The following is a 22,113-nucleotide window of genomic DNA, read 5'->3' as shown; positions in this document are numbered from 1 at the left end:
CAGGGTCACCAGCCCAACCACACCCCCCCCCCCCCGGCTGCGCTGGCACAGGAAAGGCTGGCAGGGCCCAGCCTCTAGCACAAGGGCCAGCCGGCACCTCCTGAGAGCAAGACAGGCCGGCGCGCCCAGGCACGAGGGAGGGGCTGTGGGCGTTACTGCTCCCTCAGGGACCTCGGTCCCCCCCAAAATCTCCTCCCATCCATCTGCTTCCTTCATTCTCGTGTCACACAAGGAAGTTCGAGCAAGGAGACAGCCAGGCTAGGGGTACACGTAGCATAGCCCCTGCTGCCCCAGCATGCTCCCCCCGCCCCCCACAAGGTGTGCACTAGATCAGCGTGCAACACAGGGGCCCAGGCCCCCCAGCCAGGGCCGTCGGCTGCCGCAGAAGCAGGGAGCACACGGCTCTTTGCTGCAGGCCGCCTGTGCCAAGTGAGGGGCGTTGGGGGTCCCGCTCACACGCTCAGACCCACCAGAGGGGCCAGCTGAGCTCCCAGCACTAGCGGGGGGGGGGGGGGTCACAGCACCCCACCCTGTGAGAACCCCCTCCAGCCTCCCTGGCCTTTGGAACCCAGGAAGCCATCGCCCCACTCTGGCCTCCCCCATCCCCCCCAAATTTCAGACTCCAACCCCCCCCCTCCCCTATCCCTGAATCCAGGGCACTCAGATCGTGTCTACCTGGGAAATGGGCATCTCCAGGGGAAGCAACCGTCAGTTGGGACTTGAGGGTTTTTTTGAGGAGGGAGGAGCGGGGTGCACAAAAATGAGACTAATAGCAGCTGGGGGAAGGGCAGTCAACTGGGATTCAACCTCCCCCGCAGGATAGCAGCCCCCCACCCTGGCCCATGGCCAAGCCCCCCCGGCATCCCTGACTGGGTGTAGGACTTGCAGGCTCGTTTCACTTGTGCCCTCAGCCGGCTACCAGGCTGGAACTCCCAAGGGGGGCCACGCTAGGGGGGAGTAAGTGGAGGACAGGAGAAGAGAGCCCTTCCCGCCCCCAGACAGAGGCTCCTGGGGCAGCAGGTGAGCTGGGGAGGGAGGCGAGGAACTGCTATCCCATAGCGCAGCTCAGCCCCACGGTGCCCGCTGCTGCTGCATGCACTGGGTGCCTGTGCCAGCGAGGGGTGTGCTCATTCGGGACCCAGCCCCCCTTCCCTGGGGCCAGGGCTAGGGCCACCTACGGAGCAGGAGACCGGGGACTGTGTGCATGCAAGAACCAGGTGGTGAGTGAGTGCGGCACACAGCGGGAGGCCCATGCCAGCGGGGCAGAGAAGCAGGGGATGGATTAACCCTTTCCAGTCCAGGGGAGACTCCTGCCCCCTCCTCCGCCCCGACAGGGAGCTGGCCCTGGAGAGCTTATTCAAGTCTGACAGCGCCTCTTCCGCAGTGCCCCAGGGCCACGTCAGGTCCTGAGGGGAGGGACACCTCCCCCCCCGTGCCCTGTGGGCTGTAACAGGTGACAAATGCGGGTGACTTTCCCCTCTGCCATGTCCGGAGCATCTCCTCCAGCTCCGGCTGGAAAGGGGAGAGACGCGGCCGCCTTCAGAACTCCACTTTGCAGGCCGGGAAGGTCTCGTCCTGCATGGCCACCGTGCTGTTGCTGCCCAGCACCGTGATGCCCAGCTCCTGCTGTCGCTCGTGGGTTTCCTGGTACCATTCGTGCATCACCAGCGAGTCAAAGGTGGGAATCAGGGTCACCTGGGGAGACCAATTCGATACAGTCACTCCGAGCAGCAGGGCCAGGGCTAGGCTTCTATGCCAGGCTCTGCCACTGCCCTGCTCTGGGACCTTGGGCACGTCACGTCTGTGCCCATTTCCCCTCCTACCCTCTGACCAGTCTATTTTCAACTCAAGCTCTTTGGGGGCAGGGCTGGGCTGTGCGTCTCTGTGCAGCCCCCGGGGCTCTCCTCCAACACACTGGTGGGACCAACAGAGGCCGGGGAGACGGGGTGGTTCTGCCTTCCTTGAAATGCGGATGAAAAACAGCCTGACAGGTCACGTCTCCAGCTGCTGCCGTGCCAGCTCTGAGCTGCCCTGCCCCCAGCGGTCACCTCCTGTGCCAGACAGGGACACTGAGGCACAGCCGTCACCCACCCCCAGCTGAGGTCGGGAGCCCCTGCCTCCAGAGAACCCAGTCGACCCTGCCCCGAGCCACAACTACGCGGCAGAGTCCCCCGTCCACACTGTGCATGCTCGCAGGCACTCTTCCGCCAGCGCAGTACCCAGGGCCCCCCATGGGGGGGAGGGTACACATTATCAAGGCCCGGAGGCCCTGTGGGGCCCAGCCCAGGCTGCAATTCCCATGGGGGTGTGTGGGAGGGGGCCCGTGTTACAAGTTCGTACTGGGCCTGAAAAAATTATGCTTGGGCCCTGGCGGTACCACCTGCCCCACACCGAGCCCAGCCGGGCCGCCAGAGCCGGCCGCACTGCGGGTTTGTCAGGGTAGCTGCCCTCCCAGGGGGTGATTCCCCCACTCCTGGCCCAGGCAGCCGTGCCGGTGTAACTCGGCCGCTCAAGCCGGGCCCTAGTCCGCGGGCAGGAGCCTCCTTCCCTCGATGGCCTCTGTTGAAACACAGGCTCGGCCAGGTGTAGGCAGAGGCCCTGAACGATACGCACCCGGGGGCTTTTTGGATCCGGACAGGAGCAGGAGCACCGTTTCTCCTCGCAGGACTCCGCCGGGGGGTGTCCACAGCCAGGCGGAGGCCGCAGCCCAGTGAGGGCGCTGCCCTGGAGGGAAACCCCCACCTCTGATGAGTCACCCTAGTGCACCAGGGGGTGAAGGGGAACGTGGTCATCTGAGACCCCTGCCAGCCCCCCCCTCCCCAGCTGTGCTCAGCGCTGCACCCAGCCCTTGTCCTGGCGAGCCCCCACCTGGACATCGCTCCCCCAGCTATGTTTGCCCGACAGCAACGCGTCCAGGATGGGCCGCATGACGCCCTCTTTGACGTGGTCATCCCCGCTGATGACGTAGCAGAGGGAGCGGACTTGCTGGAAGAACTCCTCGTCCACCGTCCTGGCGCTCCAGGAGCCGGGGACATAGGCCAGGTCCACGTAGACGGGCGGCCCCGGGGCGGAAGTGGCCTTGGAGCCTGAAATCGCAAGACAGGGGGACCCGGTTAGACACAAGGGGCAGTGCCTGCCCCCAGACAGACAGGGCCCGGGCTCCAGCACATCCCAGCTGCTGGCAGGGAACGCCAGGTGGCCTGGAATCGTGGGGCCTTCGTGCACAAGCATGATCAGTGATTTTGGGAGCCTGGATTTCAGACGCCGCAGGAGGGCTCAGTTTGTGCAGAGGGCTGAGCCCTTTACATTGCCCACTGGGACACCCCACAGTCACTCAGAGCTCGACACATTAGGCCCAGGATCCCAGGTTTTCTCCCCCACCACCAGGCCCCCGCAGGTTCCCAGCCACTGGGGTGTTTCCAGCACTGCTGGGACAGGAGCCAGAATTCAGCCTCGTCTCTACGGGAGCTTTAGCTGGATTTCAAATCCAGCTTCTGGCTCCCTTCGCTGCTGGGGTTGGCTGCGGTCTGCGTCACCGGGCAGGGCGACCGCTCACTTGCTCCCCAGGCCGGGTCTGCAAAGTGGTGGGGGGTGATGGGGGGGGCTCTGGGAGCTTGGCAAAAGGCTCTTCTGAAGCCTACGCGCCGGGGGCCTGAGCTACGCGGGACTTGGGCTCATCCCCACCCAGGAGCAACGTCCTTTTAGTCCCTACGCACTACAGGGTCTCCCAGCATCCCAAAAGCTGGGCAAGCTCCCCCCCGCTGCCAGACCCAAACGCTCACCTCAGCCCCCAAGGAGCCAGCATCTGGGGCAGGGCCAGCCCCCTGGGTGCTAGGGCAATGACTGCAACCCACCTCATCCCACGGGCCACCTAGCATCCTCAGCGCCTGCCCTGGGCCCCAGCCCTACAACCGCAAGGCCTCGTATCCTCCACACCCCGCAACCCCCGAGCCAGCCAGTCCCCACGGGCCGGGGCTGGGCTAAAAGGGGAGCGTCAGGGCCCCGCTTCCGACCCGGGATCAGCCGGCCCCAGCGGCTCCGCACCCCGTCCCGTGCCCATTACCTGCGGGAGACGAGCGGCCGGTCCCCGAGAGCGACCTGCCTCCAGCACCACGGCTCGCGAGTGACGCTCTGGCATCCCCGCCAGGCCCCAGACGTGAGCCCTTCTCCGTGGGGGTGCCCTTTGGCGGGGCCGGCGGCCTGGCCTTGTCTGCTGAGCCCACGGGGCCTCTGGCCTTGCTGCCGAGGGTGGAGTGTTTGGGGGTTTCGGCCTTCTGGGAGGTGGGCGCGGAGCCCAGGCGGGAGGGCGTCCTCTTCACTTTGCCCACGGGCTCCTTCTTCCCCAAGCGGGCCGGCTCAGCAGGCAGGGCCTCTGGATCCACCATGCAGATGCCAGGCTGGGCGGGGAGGGGGCAGGGGTCTTTCAGGGGACCCGGGGGAGGGTCTCTGGCCCGGGCGGGGCCCCTGGCCAGGTGCTCCAACTCCTCCTCCGAGTCCAGCCCGCCGTCGGCCGTGATGGAGGGACAGTCCTCAGTGGCGGGGGGGACGTCCGAGTCGGAGAGCGTGGGGAGGGACTCGCTGCCGGAGGTGGGGGGGGTCTCAGCGCCCCGTGGCGCCTGCAGCCAGCAGCCCTGGCTCCTCTGGCCTTTCCTCTGGGCCAGGGGCTTGGCCAGCTCCTGGGAGAGGTCGCTGTCGTTGGACAGGTCCCGGGGGCTGAGGTTGAGGGAGGGCGAGCGCTCGGACTTGGGGTGCTCGAACTCGCAGGGAGACACCAGGCACAGGTCCACGTCGTGGGGGGAATCGGAGCGGCGCCCGGGCCGCCGCAGCCCGTCCGCCCCGTCGCAGTCCGGCCGCTGGGCCTGGTGGCAGGGTCGGATGGGCAGGGACAGCCCGCCTTTGCCCACCGAGGCGTCGGGCTCCGGCGTCAGCCCGCCTGACCGCGGCCGGCTCGGCTCCTCCTGGGGCGACTCGTTCACTGGGGGCAGCACCTGCTCGAAGGAAACAGACAGTGACTCGTCCACCTCGGTGGAGTGCGGGGAGCCCACCTCGGCCGGCAGGGAGGGGGTGGTGATGGTGGGAGACACGTCCGGGAGCTCGTCCTTGAAGGGGCTGAGGGACAGGCAGCCCGCCTGCTTCTCCTGGGAGGAGCCGGAGCTGTCGTGGGAGGAAGGAGGCCCGTCCGCCCGCCAGGAGTTGAGCTGTTTGCCGTCGCCGGGGCCGGAGGCCGGCTCCTCGGCCATGACGGCGTCGTCCTCCACCGGCGACTGGTGGAAGGGGGTGTGCCCGGCGCTGGCCGGCGAGACCATCTCCAGCGTCTTCTCCTCCGAGCTGCCGCACAGGTCCTCCGCGCCCTCCGGGCCGTGGTTGAGGAACCCGGTGGGCGTCAGGTCGAAGTCGACGCTCCGGTCGCTCTTGGGGGTCTTGGCGAGAGGGGAAGGGGGCCAGATGGCCTTGAGGGGGCTGGTTTCTAGGTACCGGAACCGCTGGGGGCTGTCCAGCTCCTCCGGGTCGAGGCCGTTCTCCTGGCAGCCTGGGGCCCCCGGCCCGGCGCAGGGAGCCAGGCCTTCGGGGCCGGCACGCTGCCCGGCCTCGCCGTTCTCCGGCGGGGACGGCTCCAGCTCGCTCTCCGCCGTGGTGATCCCCTCGTCCGTCGACTCCTCCTTCCGCTGGGCCTCCGCGCCCGCCTCCCGCGTCAGGGCCTCCAGGGACAGCGACTTGGAGCCTTCTGACGCGCCCGCCTGGGGGCTGGGGGGCTTCTTGCCAGCCGCCCCCACCCCTTTAGCTGCTTTGGCCTTAGGCTTCTCCGTCTCCTTCTTGAGAGGGGCTTTCTGGCTCCCCATCCGGGGGGCTGGCTTGCGGGGCTCCAGCCCCAGGGGTTTGCGGGCCAGCGGCTTCAGGGCCTTCCCCTCAGCCTTGCTCTCCTTGGCATCCTTCCGCAGCAGCTCGGCTTTCCCCTCCCTCTTCGCGGCCTTCCCCTCCGCGCCGTCTTCCTTCCTGAGAGGCCTCTTCTCCTCCTTCCTCGCCTCCTGGGACAGGGGCTCTTTCTTGGCGGCGGCCTTCTCCTTGCTCAGCTTCGGCCTCACGTCCGGCTTCAGCTTCTCGGTTGAAGAGTCCAGCCTGGCTCGGGGGTCCTTGCCCCTCTCCTCCTGGGGCCCCACCTTGGCCTCGCCCAGCCCTCTGGCCTTCTCCTTGAGGGCCGGCTTTGCCTCCTTCTTCTCCACCTTGAGGGCTTTCTCCTTGGCAACCGGGGGCCCAGCGTCCACCAGGCTCAGCTTGGAGGCTGACCTGAGGCTCTCCTTGGAGGCCGACTTGAGGCTCTCCTTGCTTTCCGCCCGCTTCTGTTTGAGCTGCTTCTCCGGATGGGAAGCCAGCACCTTCAGGTCCTTCTCAGTGACCACCGGGTGCTTCAAGAACTCCAGGTGCTTCACCTTCTCCAGCCCCTCCAGGATCCTGCCCTGCGGGGTACAGCCTGGGAACAGGACCCGGATGATCTTCTCGGAAGGGCTGGCGGGATGCCAGACCAGCAGGGCGCAGATGGAGGTCAGACACTGCAAGGGCAGCTCCTGCTCCTTGGGGTGGCCGTTGCCGGACCAGTGCTGCAGCAAGAACTCCAGCTCCTTGCTGCCCCGCACAGGATTCAGCACGTACATGTCCAGCCTGCCGACGCCCATCTTCTGGAAGAGCACGGTGGGCTCCACCTTGGGGCCGCCCTCCCTGCAGAGCGGCCTGGGCCGGATGCCCAGCTTCTCCAGGTAGCGTAGGGTCAGGCTGGCTTCGTCACAGCTCTTCAGGACCCGGGAGTTCCCCTCGATGCCCTTCAGCTTCTCGGAGGCGTTGAGGAACACGACTCCCAGCTCGGGGGAGATGAGGTTCTTCACCCAGTCCCCGTTGCTCTGGGAACCCTGCGACAGGTCCTCCTCCAGCTCCGAGACCTTCCTCTGCAGCAGGCTGTTGACTCCCGGCAGGCTGTCCGTGCCGACGTGCGTCACCAGGACGGAGTCTATCCGGTCCAGGTGACGGACCAGCTTCCAGAAGGAGGATTTGGGGTTGGAGCCCCCGTTCACCAGGACATTGAACCCGTTGACAGCGAAGAAGGCCGTGTCCCCCCTCCCGCCGGGGAAGACGTAGCAGCACGGCTTGGAGAGCTTCAGGAAGCCCACCATGGTGGGGGGCTCCAGCAGGTCGAAGGGGGACTGCGGCTCCAGGGACTCGGACAGGTACTCCACGAACTCCTGCAGCCCCTCCATCTCCGGCAGCACGCAGCCCGGGTTGAACCTCAGCTCGATGAAGTCCTGGAGGTTGTACTGCTCCAGGCTTGAGTCCTTCCACTCCCCAAAGTCAGGGCAGCTGATGGTCAGGCTGGCCTTGGCCGAAGGGTCTGCGGAGCTCAGCATCTCCCCGACCTAGAGAGAGAAGCCAGGGTCAGCGCCGGCGCACGGCCAAGTTCATCAAAGCTACAGGCTGCCGCGCCAAATCCTCGTTCTGTTGGCTGGTCCAGCGTTCCAGCCAGGCAGATGCCGCAGCTCAGACCTGGGCTTAGACACAAGTCCCCAGACCAGAGGCCAATCTGCCGGGACTGGCCAATCCCACCCCGTAAGGGGACTGAGGCCCCTCAAGGGCTGCCGCCCCATCGCGAGCTTGGCCGTGACACCGCAGCATCGTTCCCCCTGGGGTCTGTGCTACCGGATGACTGGGCGCTGGGGCGACCGGCGCTGCAAGCCTGGACTCTTCCCTTCTGCTTCCTGGGAGCATATTCGGCCAGCGCCTAAGCCTCAAATTCTCCCCCAGCCCTGACCCCGCGCTGTCCAGCTGCTTGGGAGAGTCAGGGCTCACTCGCTCCCTGCTGGGAAGGGACAGATGCTACCACTGAGCAAAGCACGGTTCACGCAGCCGCGTGGGGCCGGGCCGGGCCTAGGAACCGTGCACAGCAAGGGGACCTGAGCCTGCCAGCCTTCTCGAGAGACTGAAATTGCTGCCCCGCCTGCTAGATGGGGGGAGGAGGGGAGAGGGGTAAGAGGCCCCATATGGGCACTTCTGGGTGCAGCACGGTGCAGAAATCCAGCTCCATGGACAACTGCTCCACCAGCCCCACGCTGGGCTTCCAGGCTGGTGCCCAGAGCTGCCTGATCGGCTCGTCTACGGCCAGTCCTGCCGGGACCCAGGGGCTAAATGAGAAAAGTGACCAGGGTCCAGAGGGATCCACGTTAAAGCTCTGCCACTTCCCCTGCAGCAGCCGGAAGCGGAAACGCACGAGAGCCCTGAGCCGAGCGGCCGTCTCCGAGTCAGCCAGCCAGGGCGGCTAATGCCACACTGCAGCCAGCTCCCCACACTGCAGCCGGCTCCCCACGCACAGCTCTGCCCAGACCCCTCCGTCCTGACCCACAGCCCCCACCCCACTGCTGGAGCCGGGCTGCTGGAGTCAAGGGCCCCAAGACGGAGGCAAACATTCTGCCCTCACTTGTACCCCAAGCTGGGTTTGAACCCTGGCCCCCCACGGGAGAGGGGATCACTCAGGCCTCTCCCCTAGCCCTGCTGGAGCCAGAGCTGGCCGAAGCATGGCATGTCCTGGCCCCGCTCAGGCGGCCACGTGGGTTAGCTGCCCGGAGCGGATCACAAGATCCCTGGCCGAGCTCCCGGGCTCCGCGCCAGGACACACACCTCTTTGTCAGCGAAGATCTGGATGAAGTCGCGCAGAGAGAAGCAGCCCGTCTGCAGCATCAGCTCCCCGGTCTCCTCCACGCAGGGCCCGGCGAACACCAGCAGCTTGTGCCGGGACACGTCCGTGATCAGGTTCCGCAGCTGGGGACAGAGGGTTCATGAGAACGGTGGCGCTCAGGCGGGTGGGGCCGGGCCAGCCCCCGGCGCATGCCAGCTCAAGGGGATCTTCGCTGCCACAAAAAATGGAGCCGAGACCAAGCGCCGGGGCCCCACACCGCAGGCTGCTCCGTGTGGGGCGTTCGGGCCAGGGACACAGCAGAGCACCCGGCCTGACTGAAGAGACAATGGAGGGGAACGCCACCCCTCCTCCATCCCCCGTAGCGTGCTGGCCTGGCACCTCCTTGCCCACCCCCTGCAGGGCCAGCGCCCCACTGGACCCCGCTCCCCTCCCCGCTGGCTCACCTCGTCGCACAGGGACTTATCCGAAGGGTTGAGCAGCACCAGTGTTTCCAGCACATCCCCCCGGTGGTGGAGCGTCCGCTGACCTGCCGGGGACAAGAGGCATCGGCGTTAAGAGACCAGCTGCCCCCCAGCACACCCAGGTTTTGGGCCCCCCACCCCCTTTGGGGAAGGGCCAGGCTGGCACTGGGGAAGCTGCCCAAGGCACCCTGGACGCGTGCAATGGCAAGAGGCCGTACACCGAGGAGCCTCTGACCGGCCCGGCCATCAAGCCATGCTGCAGCCAACAGGCCGGGTCTCTCCCAACTGAGAGCAGGAAACCCTGGGTAGTGCCCGGCTGACCCCAGAGACCGTGCAGGGCATGCACAGCTCACCTGCCTTCTGCACCACCACTCCCCCTTGCAAAGGAACAGCCCTGCCCCCCCCACCGCCGGGCCCCCAGGCAAGGTGGCGGTTCAGGGAGGCAGTAGCCAAGGCTGGCTACGGAGACACCCAGCAGGTGGTGCAATGCAGAGACAGCTGTCAGGCAGGGCACAGGGAAGGGTGGAGGAAGGCCGGCCGTGAGGCTGAGGCCCTGGAGCCAAGAGATCTGGGTTCCTGGCTCTGCCGCAGGCTCTGAGTCGCTTGTGCCTCAGTTTCTCAACCTGTGAAATGGGGGGCTCCAAGCCAGCCCCTGAAAAGGAGATGGGGGAGTAGGAAACCTTCAGGTGTCTTGGGAACGGGGTACACGTTGCTCCCGATGGCACCTACGTAACACGAGAGGCTCTGGACAGGATCGGCGCGCCGGCAGCTACCGTGGAACCCAGATACCACAGGGGAGTTTGCCCCCAAGGCAGAGCCACTGACAGGGTCGCAGGCCCGGGCCCTTCCCAGCCAAGACCAGTCGCTCCAGCAGCAGAGGGGACAGAGGCCATTCCCAGCCTGGCCCCCACTTTCAGCCAGGCTGGAGCAGGAGCCCCATGCCAGGGGGCACGGCCGCTGCAGGACCCCACTGGCCGGGAAGCCAGGCCAGGAGGAGCCCGGATGCCACAAGAGAGGTCAGCAGATCCGCTGAGTCGAAGGACAAGACATCCAGCTTCCTTCCCGCTGCGGGAGAAGGAAGGAAGCAGGCGGGCTGACTCAGCCCAGGAGGGGACATGCCAAACACCCGCCTCCCACCGGCGCTCTGCCCCCGACACAGAAAGGGACGGACAGGGGTGGCTGTTAAGCTATAAACACAACGCTCTGCGATCCGTTACCGTCCCGTGGAACGGGAAAGGCGGCTGCCTTGGTAAGCGGCCAGGAAGGTTCGCCCGGCTCTGCCGAACCCCCGTGGGCACCTTGTCCCCCTGCCCCGGTCGCTATATCCAGAGGTCCCAGGCAGGGCCATTGTGTGGGGTGCGCACCGACAGGGGAGAGGGGTCCCGGCCTGAAGAGCTTAATGGAAAGACGAGACTCATCCCTGTCTCACCGACAGAGCCAGGCCGTGGAGGGGAAGTGACTCACGAGGTCACCGAATCAACCATCTCCTGGGGGACTAACTGTGGCCACCACGGCCACCCCCCTTCCTTCACCGGCCCTTTGATCCCCCCACCCCACCAGAAAGCAGGCGGAGTGGGGGCCCAGAACGGTGGGGCGCTTTGGCACAGCAAGTCCACAGCACAGCTGGGAACAGACCCCGGCAGCCCTCGCTCTGGCCACACCTGGGCTGCCCTCTCCCCCCGGCGAGGAAGGGCACGGGCTGGCGATGCAGCCCCAGATCAGCAAGGCCGAGCAGACAGACGTGGGCCAGCCGGAAGCTGCCTTCCTCAGGCCATCAGCTCAACACTGCCTCCTTCTGCCGGCGCGGGGAGGGGCCTGGGGCAAGCTGGGGGGGCTTCAAGGCAGCAGCACAAACGGCTCCCCACACCCCCATTTTCCTCCGCAGGGGCAGGGCTGGCTCCGTGGGCTCTCCATACCAAGACCTGACCTGCAGGCCCCGGGGCAGAGACCTGACCCACCGAGCTCCACCCGTTCAACCCAAGCTACTAATTTAACCCACCGCGACCGCGTGGACGCTCATACGTCCACGTAAACCTGCCTCGCGCCCCGGCAAGCACGAGCCAACAGACGCTGGCTTGAAGCCGGGCCGCGCTGGCATCAATTTAACTAAACCCCATTTCCAAGCCAAGGCGACAGACAGGCTCTGTGAAGCTGGCTAGGCAGCCGTGTCTCCGGGCGGGGAGCCCTCAAGCAGGGTCCATCTCCATTGCTCCCCTCCCCAAATGGGGCTGGAGACACGGGACGGACACACGAGACGGACGGACAGGGAGATCAGAGGGACGATTAGGGCACGGGTGCCAGTCACCCCAGCAGTGTACTGCAGCTCAGGCAGGCCCAGGGGGCTCATGCTGCAGCCAGGAAGGAAGAGCAGCCAGGAGTCTACCACACAGCTGGTTTGATTCCCCCTGCACGAGCCAGCGGAGAGCCCCGGAGGCCGGAGGCCCTGCCCCACAGAACAGGGCTGCTGGGTCGTTAAGAGCTGGCCTGGGACTTTGCAATTCCCTCCTCTGCCGAAGACTGACCTTGGGCAAGTCACTGCCTCCGTTTCCCCATTGGTAAAACGGGGGGGGGGGGGGGGGTGGCGGCGGCGGGGTGATTTCCCTGCCTCAGCCGGGTGGCGGATGGTAGGAGGGGCTCAGACCCTGGCCACGCAAGGGCACGAGGAAGCAGGTACCGTTTTAAGCCAAGCCCGTCTCAAAGCAATCCAACCTCCTAGCACCCACCCAGTTCTAGCCGCCTTTCACCCGCTGCAGCCACCCCCGTTCTGGTGCGTGGCACTGCTACAGCCCCTGCGGTCAGACCGACGCGACTACCCGTCTAGAGACGCCCCACCCCACCGTTAAACCAGGACAAAAACTGTTCGGTCCAGGCCTAAGAACCTAAACCGGCCTGGCAGCTGCAGGGTGACCCAGCCCGTCAGGGAGCCGCCCGGGTCTCCTTCCATCCTTGGCCTCCCCCAGAGCAAAGCCTGACCAAGCATGTGGCTGGGGACTGGATCCCCCACCCCACACACACACACCCAGGGCCCCCACATGGGGGGGAAGGTACACTTTACTGGGGCCCGGAGGCCATGGGGGCCCCAGTCCAGGCTGCAACCCCCATGACCATGAGGAAAAAACTTTTCATGGCTCGTGAGACTATGTGTGGGGGCGGGGGCCCATGTTACACGTTTGTACTGGGCCAGAAAAAACTATGCTTCTGCCCTGCTCACACCCACGTCCCAAGGCCCCGGAGCAGGGGCTGGAGAGCAGCGACTCAGTTACTGCCAGCCAGGGCTGCATGCGAACTTGCAGCCCGGGGGGACCAGAGGCTCCGTGTCTGGTGACCAAGCCCCAAGCTGTCCAGGCCTGGCACAGAACGAGTCTCCCCAGAGAGCTGGTTTGGAAAAGTGAACAAAAGAATCCAAAGAAAAATATTTGGGGACGCTGGGGAGGCTGAGCTGGCCAGACCGGCTGAGCGAGCAGGAGCCGCCCGGCCGGGAGGGCGAGAGGGCAGCGCTGCCTGCTCAGGCCGCAAGGAGCCCGTTTCACAGCCAGGCAAGGCGAGGGCACGCAGAGCCGTCACACAAGCGCCAGGAGGGACGGTAAACTCGTGGTGCTGGGGCGCAAGCCAGCCTGTTCGATCCTGAAGGAGACCAAGCACAGGCAGAGGCGGGATACCCGCCCAGGAGGCATTTCTTCCACCTTCCTCCGGCGCACCTGGCAGAGGCAGGATACCAGGTTAGACGGGCCCAAGCAGTCACCACACCCAGCTCTCCATCCAGGCTCGGATCCCAGGAGGCGACAGCCCTCGCGGCCCAGCTGCCTTAGACACACACAGGCCGGCGGGAACGAAGGCGTCTGCTCTCCCACGGCCAGAAACTTCTGGGGAGAGGCAAGTTAAGCCCTCCGTACACGAGTCCTGGCCAGGAGAGCCAGCGACGGGCGGCAGGGCCATTGCGCGTGGCTGGCTCAGCCCCAGCTCCTCCGACAGGCCCAGCTGCTCTTCCCGGGCTGAGCTGCCAGGATTCGTCTGTGGAGGGAACACCGCCACATGACGCTCGCCCACATGCCCCCACCCTGCGCCGCAGCCACGAGGCAGCTGCAAGGAGCTGAGCCACAGATCTCCCGGCGGCTGCCCCAGCTCCTCCCGGCCCCCCGCAGCAGGGGCTCAGCTCACCACCTGCAGCCGGGACACGTGCTGCAGCCCCAGGAGATCACAAGGCAAGAGGTGAGCCCCGAGGCCGGGCGTGAGCCAGCTGCTCTGCACAGAGCAGGCTGTGCCCTGGCGGAGGCATTTACAGGACCGGGCGGCTGAAATTTGAGCTCTGCGAAGCCTGGAGGTACAGGAGCCTCTAAGTCACTAATTAAGCTCCTTGGGGGAAGGGGCTTGGTTCAGTCTGTACAGCACCTAGCACCCCATCCTCGCCCCCAGACAGACAACCTTCTCCCCACTCCGGAGCACGAGGCACGGCTTCATCTCAGCCAGGCTCCGGGGCTCACGCCAGGAACGCACAGCCACAGCAGGCCAGCCCCATGCTCCACCTATCTGTGTACCCCGGGGCCCCCCAGGACTTCAGCAACCCCTGGAAGCGGGATGGTCCTCGGCACCAGTGAAGCCTGGCACGCAACAGGGAGCTCAGAACCTCGGGCCAGGATCCCTCAGGCCCTGGATTCCTTAGAGAAGGGGACCCCCTCCCCACCCCGTGGGCAGTCAGGAGGTGGTTCCAAAGTGGGTTAACCCCACACAACCCGCAGTGGGGCAGCAGGGGTGTCTGGATACAAGGGTGGTGGGCCCTGCACTGGCCATCATCTGAGGAGTACGTGGTTTGGACTTGCAGTGAAAACCTGAACCCGGCTACAGTCTGAGCCTGGGACAATCCCACGCCCAGCGAGTGCGACCCGACCAGGACAGCCAGAGGCCGCAGGGCAATGCAGCCGGGACCCAGCCTCACTGGAAGGGGGCATGGAGAGGGATGCCGGCCAGTCCTCCCAGCCCGGGAACTCCTCCATCAGCCGCTGCCCAGGAAGAATGACAGCGTTTGTCTGCGTGGAGGAGCCAGGACAGAGGCATCGGCTGAGGGAGAGCGCAAGTGACTGGGCACAAAAGCAGCTTTGTAGCCCCAGCTAAATGTTTGCCCGGTCCAGCAAAACATCATCAGGAGAGGGCAAGGTCCCCGTCTGCAGCCGTCCGGCCTCTCCCTGCACGACAGAAAGCCACGGAAGCAGGAAGCAGCGCTGTCCTCCTTTCAACTCCCCGGGCATCCTCGCTCCCCCCTGCAGCCTAGACCAAGATCCAGATTGCAACATGAATTAAACACCACTAAGCTCCGGGCCAGGCGAGGTTTCTGCAGAGGCAGAGCAGAACCCGAGCTCCCAGACGCTGCTGCTGCTGCTGGATGTGTCAGGCCGCACGTTGGCGTTTCCTTGGAGGGATCGGGGGGGGGGGGGTGGTTCTGGTGGGCGTAGCCAGTGCTTTGTCAAGGGCAAACAGCACAGATCTGCAGCCAGTGACTGGGTGCTGTACCATCCTTCCCTCACCCTGCAGCCCCCCCCCAAAAACTTGCACAAGGGGCACCAGTGCAATGCACAGGGAGCTGAGCGTGTAAATACATTAGGCGTTGCGATGCTCAGATACTACAGGAATGGGGCCCCTGGCATACCCCAGGGAGGTTATTTCAATGTTGCTTCCACAGCAGGGCGGCTGTTTGTGAAACCCACGTCTCCCCCCTCACCCCTACCCCCGGCAGGGCCAGCTCGGAGCTCAGCTGCTGCCTGACTCCACCTGTGAGACAATCAGCTGGCCTTGCAGTAGCACTGCCAGAGCAGGGCGAGTCCTAGGCCAAGTAGCCTACAGGGCTCCTTTAAACACCCCAGGGAAGAGCCAGTTCTTCCCAGAGAGCTGGGCCCGGACAAGGCTCCGGTCCCTGGGAATTCACACCCAGGAGGCCCAACCTGAGAGCAGCATTTGTGCAGGCAGGGAGCCATCTCCAGTGAGGTGCAAGCTCTGGCAGCCAAAGACCCCCCCCCCCCCCCCATCTGCTCCCCAGCACTATAGCTGGGCTGCTTTTCCCAGCAGAGGGCCAGGAGCCTGGGAGGCTGCACAGCCGGGCAGACAGACTGAAGAGGCCCGGCGGCGCGCAGGCTGGCCTTACCTTTCACGATGCTGGAGAAGGTGGCTGAGTGACGGGACACAAACAGCTTCAGCTGCTCGTCGAGGTTGCAGGAGGCGAGGTCGATGTCCCAGCAGCGGACCCCTGGGGAGAGAGAACCATCAGCCCCCGCAGCTCCCGGAAGGGCGCACCGCCTGCCCCACACCCGGGCATTCCCGGGAGAGGGAACGAGAGGCGCCGAGACCAGCCACCAGAGGGGTTCCCAGGGGCTGATCTTGGCTCTGATGCCGGCTCCGGCTGGGCAGGGAACTTCACCCTCAGCAGCTCCTGCCTCCCCACCCACCATGGCGCAGGAGTCCTGCCTCCCCACCCGACTGCCTTGGCGCAGGTGTGAGCGACCCATCCACACCAAGGGCTTCACCGCGTGGACACTGCACGAACCTGGCTACAGGGAAGAGGGAGCCCATGTGCCCAGCTGGCAGGGCAGATTCCTCCTCCGGGTCACGTGAGCCGCTCACAGCCTGGGCTTGTGCTAATCCCAGCCCTGCGACAGGCCGGAGCCCCGGGTTACAGCACAGGCCATGGACCGGCCCTGCCTTGCGTGGAGGCCATGCAGGGCGGGGGGATGATGCAGACACTGGTAATCACTGCAGCAAGCGACGGGGGGGAGATAAAGTGACTAGAAGACAGCTCCTGTGCCTGGCCTGCCCCCGAAGGGCAGAGCAGAGGGAGCAGCATTAAAGGCTTCTGCAGAAGCCCGGCCCCCAGCCACCCTGGCCCTCGCTCCCACGTGCAGAGGCTGTCTGCAAGCGAAAGCATCCCAAGGCAGGACTGCACTTTGCCTGGCCTGGCGCCCCGCCCCGCAGGCACGGCCCAGGAACGGAGCAGCTTTTAGGGGACAAGGGCGGTCGTTCCACTTCGACATCAATAAAATGCACCGTGATCCAGGCGCCCGGACCGTCTCCCCGCCCACCTCTGAACAGCTGCCCCAGCCCGGGACGCAAGCTGCTGCCCCCAGCCAGGCTGCCGGGAGCCCCTCAGATTATTCAGCGTTCCTCCAGCCTGGCAGGGCCTGTCCTGAGGGTGCACAGAGAACAGAAAAGTCTGGGAGCCTCTGAACAGCCATGGGGGAGGAACGGGTTGCCAGCTGCAGCAAGAGCAGGCCATTGCCTCTGCTGCTGGTGCAGGGACTGGGCCAGGCTAGCAAGAAGCAGGGGAGTGAAAGTAGCGTGCAGCCTCCAGCTCTGATCTCGCGTCCACCGGTGCTGATCGAGGGAGCACAGCAGAGTCGCGTGCTGCCCTGAACCCTTGCCAGAGAGGGATGCACCCCAGTGAGCCGGGCTTTTCACAGCCATTGCTCCAACGCCAGCCTGATTTCACGGGGCTCTTGCTAGAGAGGGAGGGAAAGGGGGATGAAGTCTTAGGGGTGCTTTGGTCTTTGTCGAGGCTCAGCAGCAAGAAACCCAAAGGTTCTAGCCAGGATACTGGGACATTCAGCCATCAGCACGCTGCACCCAACAGCCAGCTCTCTGCCACTCAGCCCTGCCTCGGCATCCTGGGAACCCCGGCCTCAAACTGCGCCCGTGGCGCCTGGACATCGGACATGAGTCGAGCCGGTCAGGCGAGGGGCTGCGCGACTCCGTAAGCGACTGAGTCAGACACCGATGGGCTGCAGCTTGCAGAGGATGAATTGCCCAGTCACGCCCGGCCTCCCAGACGGCTACGTTCACAGTCCACCAGACGGCGGAACAGCTGTGCCTGCAGGACCTTTCGCCTCCAATCTCTCTGCCAGACAGGTTCTGCAGGAGAGCGAGCGAGCAAAGGTACTTCTAGCCTTCCGCACCACCACCCACGCACCCAAAACTACAGGGTTATTGCTGGCTGGAGCAAGACAGCCTGGTCCGTGTCTGCACTGATCTCCCATGCTAATCCAGTCCAGGGCACCCCGCACCCGTGACCTGCAGCTGTTGCTGCCCCAGGGCTGGATTCTGAAACCGACTCTTGTTTGCAACCCAGAACTAAAGACGTGAGCAGCACGTATGCCCCAAACTCAGTGCAGCCAGAGCAGACAGCGCCAGCTGCATTCCAGGCTCAGCGTCCGTTTTGCAGCCTTCTCCCAAACTGAGAATTCCCTCAGTTTCCTTCCTCGAGCGGTCACTGGTTCAAACCCGGACCAAACGAGCAGCACCATCTGGCAGCCCGCATGAGAAGAGTTCGGTTGCTCTCATGCCAGCTGCCCTCTTGCGTCTGATGCTGGCCTTTCCCGAGCAGGCGAAGGTGCGCTGGCAGGGCAGTTCAGGGAAGCCGCAGCGCACCTGCCAGGGCGAAGTGTCACTCTATCAGCATTTAAAGTCACCGACCAGTCCCTGCTCACATGCACTGACTGGGTTAACACCGGCCTCGTGCAGCAAGCTCAAGTCACACCCTGCCGCCAAGCAGGGTCACCCTGCAACTGGCTACAAAGGTCTGCAGCAGCTCTGTCCCCCTGCATCTCACTAGCCAGGCCTGCTTCGAGCAGAGTCTGCAGGCCAGGCTAGTAGCCCTACAGGGGGGCTCCACGCCGTTCCTCCCCCCAGCATTCCCCAACCCATCTGACCTGTCCGTCTCTCTTCTCCCCCAGACTGACTGGAATTGCTGCCAACTCCTGTACAAGGCAACAGAACCAGGCTGCCTCATTCAGCAGCTGGGAGCCAACAGGCCGCTCAGGGTACAATACTGGGACACCTCCCTCCTTTCCTGATGAGAGCTTCCACTGCCAAGACCTGCAGAAGCCAGCAGGGCCAGGGAATGAGCCACCGTTCTGCCTCATTGGCCACAAATCCCAGCTGGATTCCAAGCAGGGAGCTTCCGGGGACAGCGTCCGACCGAAAGCACACAGGGCCAGCGCTGTTACACAGCACGGGGTGAGCGTTTTGCTCCTATGTTAATTCAGTCTCTGCCGGGGTGGGGACGGGGGGTTTCGATCACGCTGGCTAACAGCCCAACCCGGCAGCATCCAGCACCAGGATCTGACCATCGCCAGCGCGGCTTTACCCAACCCTTGGACTACAATCCCTTCGGGGCTCGCTTCCTGTTTGGTGTCAGGACAGGGGCCCGTATGACAGGGCAGCGCGTCAGGCAGAGGCTGAACTCATCAGGGGCCCTAGAAAACGGAAAGCGACGCACGCAGCAAGCCGAACAAGAACAGAGCCAGCACTAAGCGCGACCTCCAGGCTTTGAAGAGGCTTCCCCTAAGTTTGCACTAGAGCTCCTGGCTGCAGGCCGGGTAACGGCCCAGCAGGCCAGGAAAGGGACAGCTGGGTACCGCTGGCACAGTACCCGACGCTGGCCAGGCGGGTATCCGTGTCCTGGAGAGAGAGATGAGACCAGGAACCGGCCCGTAACCCCGTCCTGCTACTTTCACAGCCGCAGTCACCCATGGAACTGAATCACAAGGCTTGTAAACAGGCTCCTGTTAAGTCTTCAGCCCGGTTACACGGCAGGGAAACAGAGGCCCAGATGTGCGGTGACATGCACTCGGGATCTGACAATCAGAGTTCCTGGCAAAGCCAGCAAATACAGCCCTGTGGGGTCCCAACTCCCAGCCTGCCCCCCACCTCCGCTCGAAGCAGTAGTCCCCACTCCCCTCCGCTGCTCCTGTTCTCCTGCTGGGGTAGGGGCCAGAACAGCAGCAGGGGAATTTCCAGGGCAGTTGCAAGGAATGGGTCAGACGCAGGGTGAGCAGGGCCCCGGGAGCAGCACGGGGGTGAAGCAGGTATTAAGACCCAGGGTGTCAGAGCATCGATGGTATTTGCCTGAGCTAGGGTGCAGCTGGGGCCCTGCCAGGGACAGGAGCACCCAGCTGTGGGGCAAGGATTGCCCCAGCCCCCGCTCCAAACGCTCATCTGAGCCTTTCCTAGAAGCTGGGACCCGGTGACACACACCAACATGCCAGCTGACCCCTCGGCCGGGGCTGAGTCACATCCTTCTGCAATCAGGGTTTGAAATAGGAAAGGTCAGGAGTGGTCACAGACCGGCTCTGCCACAGCCACCGGCTCCCTGGGAGTCACCTCGGCTCCTATCGCATCACATCACACCCGCGCGGCACACTCATGGCGAGTCAACACCAAGACAGCAGGACCCGCTCACTGTCCACTACTCCCAGACAGCTTTATCCCAGGGCGTCCAGAGCGCTGGACGCTGAGTCGCCCCTTGTGGAAACGCAGCCAATCGCTCCCCCCCACATACAGCCTCCCCCGTGTGTTAAATGCCCCTCGGTTTATAGCGCTGCAGCTCACGCCCCACAGCCAGTCCTTCACTACTACGCCCTCACCCCCCACAGCGGGTGGAAACCGTCCCAGTTATACTCTTGCCCCCTTCCTTACAGGCTTCCATTTTTAAGTGGGACATCACCCCCCCCCCCCGGGAGAACAGAGCAGCTCCGTAGGTCTGGCTGGGACAGGCCTGCCTAGGAAGGGACGTTACTGGAGATGGATCAGGAACTTCTTCAAAGGCCACATCCAAGGATGCGCCTTGCAGTGCAGCGCACGTTAGATTCCCCACCTAAGACAGGTGCACGCTTCCTTCCCCAGAGGCATGCACCTTGCAGGAGTGACTCAGCCGTGCAGGCCTCAGCCAGACAGAAGAGCGTTCCCTCCAGCGACGGGAACGCAGCCACCTCCCCGGCCTCCTTTTCAAGAGGCAGCAGGTAGAGCCGGCAGCAGCGTTAGAAGACTCGGCAAGCCGACGACAGCCGCTGTGCATCTTTACACGCTCCCTTCTGCCTCCCCGGTTAGCGTGCACGCTGGAACGTCAGCCATCTGGCATCTGTTCAGTCCTGTCCCACTCTGGTGGGAAACACTAGCCAACTGGGCTGCTCTCCCCACACCAGGAGAGCGGGTTTGCTCCTTGCGGGAGCATGCCTACAGGAAGTTGATACACAGCCACGAATGCTTCAGGAATTCAAACCCCAGGTCTCTGCATAGTCACTGTGCGGGGATTACACAGAAGCAGCCTGTTTCAGTTCCATCATTTCTATTCCATGAGAAGCAGACTGGCTGGGTGGAGATTTACAAACCAGCCTGAGCTAACGGGGCAGCCAACGGGGAATGAAAACATCTGCATTTTTCTCCACCATCCCCCAGTCCGTGGAACGGTTAACGGTCCTTCAAACCAAAGGGAGATGGTGCAAGAAAGATTAGGGCATTAGAAGCGAGGGGGGAAAAAGATGCCGAGTTGCACAAACCTTGCTCAATGGGCTCTCCCCAACATGTAACCCTTTCAGCCGTCTAAGACCAGCTGCTCCTTTCATGCATGGTATTGGTTTTTAATTGCTTCCAAATTCGGGCCTCTTTCCAGGCCTTGAAAGCACCTTCCACGGACAACAGTTCAATTCACACCCTGCTCACAGCACCTCACGTCCCTGCCATTAATACAGTTTATGCCACAACCAGGCTAACGCCACGGATCCTCTGCTGCCATCCAATTCCTGGCACCCGGCTCCAGGCAAAGGTTTTAATTACTGGTACGTTAACAGCAGCAAATGCAGACCTGCCGCAAATCCTCTGAAGCTGGTTTAGTTACAACTTGGCCCTTCCTGGTTTCAGCTGCCAGTTTTCTCGAGGGAGGTTGACCCGCTAAGGCGGAATACACCCCCTCCGGAACTGAGACCCACATCACTTCCCAGTGCCAGACGGCTCTCCAGGCAGACAGCCCTCCGGAGGCCCAGCCCACGCCAGCTGCCCCATCCATCACATCTGATGCTCCCCAGCCCCGCTCGGGTTTCTGGAGTCGAAAACCGGTCCCAGCCCGCCACAAAGCAACCCCCCAACCTTTGTCTGTTGCTGCCGGCAGCACTCACCGCCCCAGGGGCTTCCATGCAGCGGGTGCAACAGGGAGCCCAGAGGGGGGAGCAGGATGGAGTTGCACCCTTGCAAGGGGAGCACTAAGCGGTGCAACAGCCCAGAACGCATGCAGCTCAGCGCAGACCGGTCACGTCCCCCCATGTTAAGAGCACTATGACCCCCCCCCCCCCCCGAGACTCCCTTTAAACATAAGCAATAATCCAAGGGGAGCCGCAGCAGACACCACAGCAGGCGCTGGCATACCCTCCCCCCAGCTGCCCTGAAACATCAACGCCCCCCCCGGCCCCCCCGTGCACCTCAGCAAGAAGGGAAAGGAAGGCGAGGCACAGCACTGAAGGACGGGGCGCTCCCCCCCGCGCACGGGACACCCCTGCCGGGCTGCTGCACGGCGAGGCCCTAAGCCCGTGCACGGGGGAGATCGCCCCCGTGCAGCAGACGGGGGGTGCACGGAATACAGCGGGGGCAAGGGGAAGATCCGGGCCACGCTACACCGGGGGGGGGGGCGGGAAGGGAGCCGGGGCCGCGCGCCAGCGTACAGGAACGAGAGCGCGGAGGCACGGTGCACGGGGAGGGGGGGAGAAGCGGAGCCCCGGGCAAGCGTGGGCGGGGCCCCCCGGGGGCGACAGGCGCTGCGTGCACCGGTGCAATGAATGGGGCGGGCGGGGGGTGCACGGCGCTGCACGGGCCGCGCCCGGCTCACCTTTCTCCAGCGCGGCCAGCACGGCGCCCAGCAGGCCGGGCCGGTGGCAGCCACCGCCCACGATCACCAGCAGCGAGTAGCGGCGGGGCCCGCGGGGGGGCGCCGCCTCCCCCCGGCCCGCGCGCTCCGCGGCTCGCGCCGCCGCCGCCATCTTCCGGCCCGGGACTCGCAGACCTGCGGCGGTTTGGGCCCCCCTCCTCCCTCTCCGACGCGCGCCCAGGGCCGCCCGGCCCCGCCCCGCCCCGTCTTTACGTCACCGCGGAGAAAGGCCCGCCCCGCTGATGTCATCTCCGGCCAATCAGAGGGCCCGCGGGGGCGGGGCCAGGATGGGCGGGGCTCTT

At 64.7% G+C, this 22,113-nt stretch overlaps 1 protein-coding gene across 1 annotated transcript; it reads right to left on the bottom strand.

Annotated features, from left to right (window-relative positions):
* Window positions 1-292: 292 nt before the first annotated feature.
* MAP1S (microtubule associated protein 1S) lies at window positions 293-21,968 on the bottom strand. Its single transcript, XM_067559849.1, has 7 exons — window positions 21,773-21,968; window positions 15,272-15,373; window positions 9,121-9,203; window positions 8,659-8,799; window positions 4,064-7,403; window positions 2,869-3,086; window positions 293-1,695 (listed from the first exon to the last, which is right to left on the bottom strand). The coding sequence occupies exons 1-7, from the start codon at window positions 21,921-21,923 to the stop codon at window positions 1,540-1,542; spliced, it is 4,191 nt and encodes a 1,396-aa protein (XP_067415950.1). The 5' UTR covers window positions 21,924-21,968; the 3' UTR covers window positions 293-1,539.
* Window positions 21,969-22,113: the final 145 nt, after the last annotated feature.

The sequence above is a fragment of the Emydura macquarii genome, unplaced genomic scaffold (genome assembly GCF_026122565.2).
Source record: "Emydura macquarii macquarii isolate MOO-44397 ecotype Brisbane River unplaced genomic scaffold, CSIRO-AGI_Emac_v2 contig_306, whole genome shotgun sequence".
Lineage (NCBI taxonomy): Eukaryota > Metazoa > Chordata > Testudines > Chelidae > Emydura > Emydura macquarii.
This window is presented reverse-complemented; position numbering and strand designations above follow the sequence as displayed.